The 6,000-nt window shown below is 42.2% G+C and overlaps 1 protein-coding gene across 1 annotated transcript in view; it reads right to left on the minus strand.

The window, feature by feature from the left end:
- Nucleotides 1–5,399, minus strand: part of LOC136610246 (autoimmune regulator-like) — a 42,714-nt gene extending 37,315 nt beyond the window's left edge. Inside the window, exons 1-4 of the mRNA XM_066589485.1 lie at nt 5,363–5,399; nt 3,221–3,371; nt 1,499–1,673; nt 973–1,101 (exon numbers count right to left, since the gene is read on the minus strand). Coding sequence (XP_066445582.1) covers nt 973–1,101; nt 1,499–1,673; nt 3,221–3,371; nt 5,363–5,385 — 478 coding nt within the window. The 5' untranslated portion in view covers nt 5,386–5,399. The remainder of the gene's footprint in view (nt 1–972; nt 1,102–1,498; nt 1,674–3,220; nt 3,372–5,362) is intronic.
- Between the last annotated feature and the right edge of the window lie 601 nt (nt 5,400–6,000).

The raw sequence follows: 6,000 nt of genomic DNA on the forward strand, positions 1-6,000 counted from the left end.
AAGGGCCCATGTGTGGGAGGAGAGCGAGTCTCCCTACCTGCTTGACCACAGACAAGATGGCTGTAGATGACAGATGGATGCCCATAGTGACAGGGTCGTGACATAAGCTCCAGCTAGAGACTAAGAGATGGGTTTAGAGATTGAGGGTCCGCATAGTGCAATGGATATTGACTGCCTGGGGCCTCCTCATAAACAAGGATAAAAGTGGAGTTCAGTCTGAGGTGGGCATTAGCCTCTCCACATATTGTATAATTCGGCTCATAGTAGGAAGTAGCCAGGGATGTTGTCACCCATGTGGCCGACACTATGTTTGCAATGTTAAATAAATGCACCCTCCCGTGGAATGTTCATATTCATATATCGTGTACCGTACAGCTTTAAAGGGGTTTTCCAGGCAATTTTTATTGATGACCTATTCTCAGGATAGCTGATCAGCTGGGGTCCAGCACTCAATGCCTTGACCAATCAGCTTCCCACTTTTACTGTCAAAACACGCAGTGTATAGAAAGAAAACAGATCACTCCAACCCCTGTGTAGTGTCCGGCACTGATAATCCTAGGTGCAGCTGTCATTGATTTGAATGTGAGCTGCGCCTACAATTACCAGTGCCGGCCACTACACAGGGGTTGGAGCGATCTGCTTCCATTCTGTACCCTGTGGGTTTTGCCGGTGACAGCAGAGTCCCAAGCGGTGGATCGCAGCTAATTAGCTACTGATCCTGAGGATAGGTCATCAATACAAATTGCCTAGAACCCCCTTTAAGGTTTGCTGAAGTCAATCTTGCCTCTGCCTGCCATGTATTTTTATGCCATCAAAAGAACTAGCTTCTCCCATATATTACACAAAAACACAAAATTGTTTCTGATTTTTCCTCATCAAGCAAAAAAAAGAGGTTTAAGTTCCTTAGAGTGTACTCTCAAGGTTTTTCGCAATATTGGTTTCTATAGTTCAAACAAGTTGAAAGGACCTTACCAGTGCCAAAAAGTTGTACTGAGTCCTTCTCTCCTCCAGCTTTTCTTTTTGTCTGCAACTTTGGGTGGTCCGAGTGTTTGGTGGCAGAACTAGAGCGCCGAACTTTGCGCTGGGACACACTTTCAGAAGCTGAGGAAGGAGTAAGAAATCATAACTGAGAGACTTCAAGATTCATTGATAATGCCAGCCTGAACCATAGCGACCTCTCTGCTTCATTTAATATTGCATCAAAAGTGGCCATAGATGTTAAGATTTTACCCTGATTTGACCAAAATTTTTTCGCTACTAGGAGATTGTACAGGCATACATACAAATTGTTTGTCATAGTACAAATCATTTTCCCTATGGAAAATCCTCACTTTATGAGGGCCACTTATGTCCCGCATGCATACGATTATGTAATAGACTCAGAAAACGTATTAAAATTGTATGTTTTACCTTTTTAAAAACAGGAAAAAAATAAAAAAGAGGGTTCTAGGTTATCATTTGTCTCCCGATGACCTTTGGGTGTAGTGCAAACAATTACCAGTTTGAAGAGCTCTGTGAATTCCTGATAATCGTGGGTAACTCTTTAAAATATACTCTGTGGACAACAGAGACCAAAAACCACGGACATAGTGCATATCACGAGTGAGAAGCCAAGTGAGGAGACCATGAGAAGCTTTCTGCGCTCCTATTCCTTCACCAGCATGCTGAGTCTCCTGTGGGGAAATAATAATCCCATTTACATATCACATTTGTGAGACATCTGATTAACCAATTATATTATAACCAAGTATTAGAGATGAGCGAACGTGCTCGTTTAGAGCAATTACTCGAACGAGAATTGCTTTTTTTGAATAACTGCCTACTCGGGCGAAAAGATTCGGGGGGCGGCGGGGTGAAGCAGGGAGTAGCAGGGGAGAACAGGGGGGGGGGGCTCTCTCTCTCTCCCCCGCTCCCATCCGCAAGCCCCCGCTCACCCCCGGCGCCCCCCAAATCTTTTCGCCCGATTAGGCAGTTACTCGAAAAAAGCAATACTTGTTCGAGTAATTGCTCTAAACGAGCACGGTCACTCATCTCTACCAAGTATATTTACACCATTACAACTTAAGTTTAACTGGTCTTTCTTTACACCCACCAAAGGGGCTCACAGTCTATGTACAGTGTAAGGAATTTGTACTACATCTTTCTTGGCGTCATTACACAGAAGACATATCATCACTAATGTCTAATGGGTTATTTGTAAATCAACCCATAAGAAATAGATGCTAGTGCCTAGTGATTGGGTCCAAAGCTAGCTCTATTAGGTTTTCTTCAGTTAGGTCACTGGGGCTCATTACTATGCCAGAGCCATAGTCCACTGGAATATCCTGTTATTCTCTGATGGATCAGAGTAACCCTGATTACAACTATCACACATTCTCTTAACAATTTGTGATATATGATTAAATTACTGAAACACTACAGTTGGGCAAGTTGGAGGACACCATGTACATAATTAAACTAGAGGTATTCAAAGGTCTCTAGTGAAAAAAACTATGAGGCAGAACCCAATACAAGTTGGTGTGTATGTGTAATTTGGCAACTTTGAAAAAAAAAAACGCTCAAATTAACAATTTTCAGTGACAGTTGTCTTGTGTAAACACGAGACTTGGCAGCGTACAGAGAAAGAAATCACTCAGTAGTCCCTAGCCGGTTCATTGCAGCTCACTGAAACGAAGCGACTAGGGAGTGAGTTCTTGCTCAGCATAAACAGGCAGTTATTCATCTCTGAAGGACTGTAGGGTGGCGTCTGGTTCAAGAAGACAGTTACAGGACAGTTTAAGAGCACACAATTCAACTTTACTAAATGCGACTGAAATTACGGTGGTACAGATATTTTATGGTTACCGTCACTTTAAGAAAACTCAAGATTTATGTATTGCTCATTTATGTATAAACTCAATGTCAGGCCGGCTGCATACGGGCGGATTTGCATTGCGGAATGCAGAGTGGGTGCCCGCCTCCGGGTTCCGCAGCAAATACTGCTCATAATGTGCTATGGAAAAATGTGAAATCCAACCCGGTCGTGTGCAGCCGGCCTTATGTTACGGTAATATCTTCCACCGGTCAAACAGAAAATAAATTCCCAGCATGCTCCATTAGATGCCCCCTGTGCAGGCTCCATGTACAAGACTCTGCTGTGTACATTAGGCCAAGCATATCAATAGTCCAACATTAGCAACCATTGGATTGTGCTATAGAGAACTCAATAGAGGACACCCACCTGGAATCTGTCTTCCGATACAAGGTCTCTGTCCATCATACCATGTAGCAGAGGGAAGAGGTCAGTAATAGCCACAGCAATTTCAGTACGGTGCCATTTGAGGAGCACTCTTAGATCTGTTCCACTAGGAGGGGATTCCTGCTGAGACATCCTGTTGAAAACAGACAAGATAACCAAATGTTTCTTAAACTCTTAAGGATGACGGTGGCATTTAAAGAGTTAACAGCTGCAATCAGCAGAAGCGCTGATCGTGGCTTTGGACAGCAGGTGTCAGCCTTAGGCTGCTTAGGAAAAAGCCACAGCAAACAGGTAACAGGTACTGCAACGCATTTCGGAGGTTGTTACAATAGTCAGGGGTTCCTCGTTTCTTTAGCAGATATGTTCAGAAAATATTAGACCTCCGAAACGCGTTGTAGTACCTGTTACCTGTTTGGCGTGGCTTTTTCTTAAGCCAGGTATTGCTGCAGATTTGCAATGATGTCATCACCATTCCAAATCCACAGTGCTTCAGCTACAGATCTACATCAAAATCTAAATATTAAGACTTGCCGATTTGGGTGAAAATAGCTTTTGCGTGGAAAAAACGCAACACGTGTGAAAGCACCTTTATATATTTTTTTTCTTCAAAATAGCTCCTATCGTTAGGCTGGATTCATACAAGCGTTTTTGCGTGCGCAATACACAGAAAATAGAACCCATTGATTTCAATGCGCTCTTTCATATGCACGTATTTTGTGTGCGCATTTGGGTCGCGCAAAAAAATATGCAGCATGTCCTATTTTCCTGCGCATTTGCAGGGAAGGAGAACATTTTGAAGTCATGAAACTAATTGGCCATTTCAACGGCTGAGAGCATTGTTGCGTATTTTTTTGCGTGCAAAAATGCGCACAACTTGTATGCAAGAATACAGTTAAAAAAGCAGTTGCACTTGCAAATACACAACGCTCATTCTTCAAAAACGCAGGACAAATGCACTGGGAAATACGCATACGCTTGTGTGAAATCGGCCTTACTGACTACCAGCGTGCAGAATGTATGCAAACATGTTATTGCTTGTGAATAATGAAAACAAAGGTTTGGTACGGTGTTAGCCAGTAGAGCAAAATGTGATTGTTCCCAGCAAGAGAAACCAAGTAATCTTGTAGATATGATACCTTTTAATGACTAACAAAAATACATGATGTAATAGCGAGCTTCCGAACCAACACAGGGTTCTTCTTCAGGCTTAAATGAAATAGATCTGAAGAGGCATGAATACTTATACACACTTATAACATACACGTGACAAGGCACAGATATGGATGTGATTGGTTCGCACTTAAAAGGAATCCTGCAACAGCAAACAAACTTTTTTTGTCTAGGCACTGATAGCGGAGTGAACGTTTTATGGTCCCTAAATTACTGTTGGGGGGGGGGGGTCGTCAGGCTAGAAATGCTACAAGAGGTACACAAACAGTTTTAACTAAATACTGATAAGGGAGTGAAAGTTTATGGTCCCTGAATTGCTGTTGATGGGGGTCTTATCTGTGCAATAAATCTCTCACACTTCCCATTTCTAGCCTGATGACCTCCACCAACCCCATTCCCCAACAGTAATTTAGGGACCATAAAACTTTCACTCCGCTATCAGTGCCTAGACAAAAAAAAGTTTGTTTGCTGTTGCAGGATTCCTTTTAAGTGCAAACCAGTCACATCCCTATCTGTGCCTTGTCATAAGTATGTATGTTATAAGTGTGTATAAATATGCATGCCTCTTCAGATCCAATCCATTTAAGCCTGAAGAAGAACCCTGCGTTGGTTTGGAAGCTCGCTATTACATCATGTATTTTTGTTAGCCATTAAAAGGTATCATATCTACAAGATTATGTGGTTTCTCTTGCTGGGAACAATCACATATTGCTTGTGAACTAAGGGACCATACATGAATTCGCCATTGTGATAATACTGGGAGTATAGAGTTTCCAAACCTGCAGCTGTTACAAAACTACTCCTTACAGAAGGTGGGCAGTCAGGCGCTATCAGTGTATAATGGCAGATGTAGATATGCTGGAGACCATAAGCTGAAGACCACTCTTCCAGCTACAGCAAGTAAATGCCCCACACATTCTTCACAGAGATCACACTTGTTCTTACCCGACTTACCTGATTTTCAGTGCTCTTCTCATTTGTACACAGGCGCTTCCTGTATTCTTCCTTTAAATTAAGTTGAAAGTAATTACCTAACCAATAACATACCCAAAAACTCAAAAGGTCTCCTCCTATTCTACAGAAAGTCACCTGGCATGACAAGGGTCATTGCCAAGACACTGAAACTGAGCAAGGTACATCAATCACAATGAAGGGTAATTGAATAATGTGCCATTAGTCATTACTAGTAATGCCTTGTCTCAAACACTGAACCATAGGAAAGAAGCAGCAAAAGACATATACTGCATCAAGTGAAAAGCACAATCTGACACTGGAAGAATACAGTTTCCCTTGTGGAGACTACCAAGAATTGTAGGAGCGAGGAGACTTATAAGACCAAGCAATGCTCTCTGGGAAATTTGGTATGCAAATAAGCCAAAGTCTGACTGACTATCTAGCAGTCTTTGTAACATGACTAGGAATATGGGCCAAACCAGAGTCTTCTCCAGAAGAAAAATGGTTATGTTTTCCATTCAACCCACACCATACAGACAGTGGCTCCCTATATCCTTCAGTCTGTCATTGTAACATACTGGTTAATCTCAAGCGCTCAACTACAGTGGTATATGACCAATAAATCCCTATGATATTAG

Source organism: Eleutherodactylus coqui, chromosome 1 (genome assembly GCF_035609145.1).
Source record: "Eleutherodactylus coqui strain aEleCoq1 chromosome 1, aEleCoq1.hap1, whole genome shotgun sequence".
NCBI lineage: Eukaryota > Metazoa > Chordata > Amphibia > Anura > Eleutherodactylidae > Eleutherodactylus > Eleutherodactylus coqui.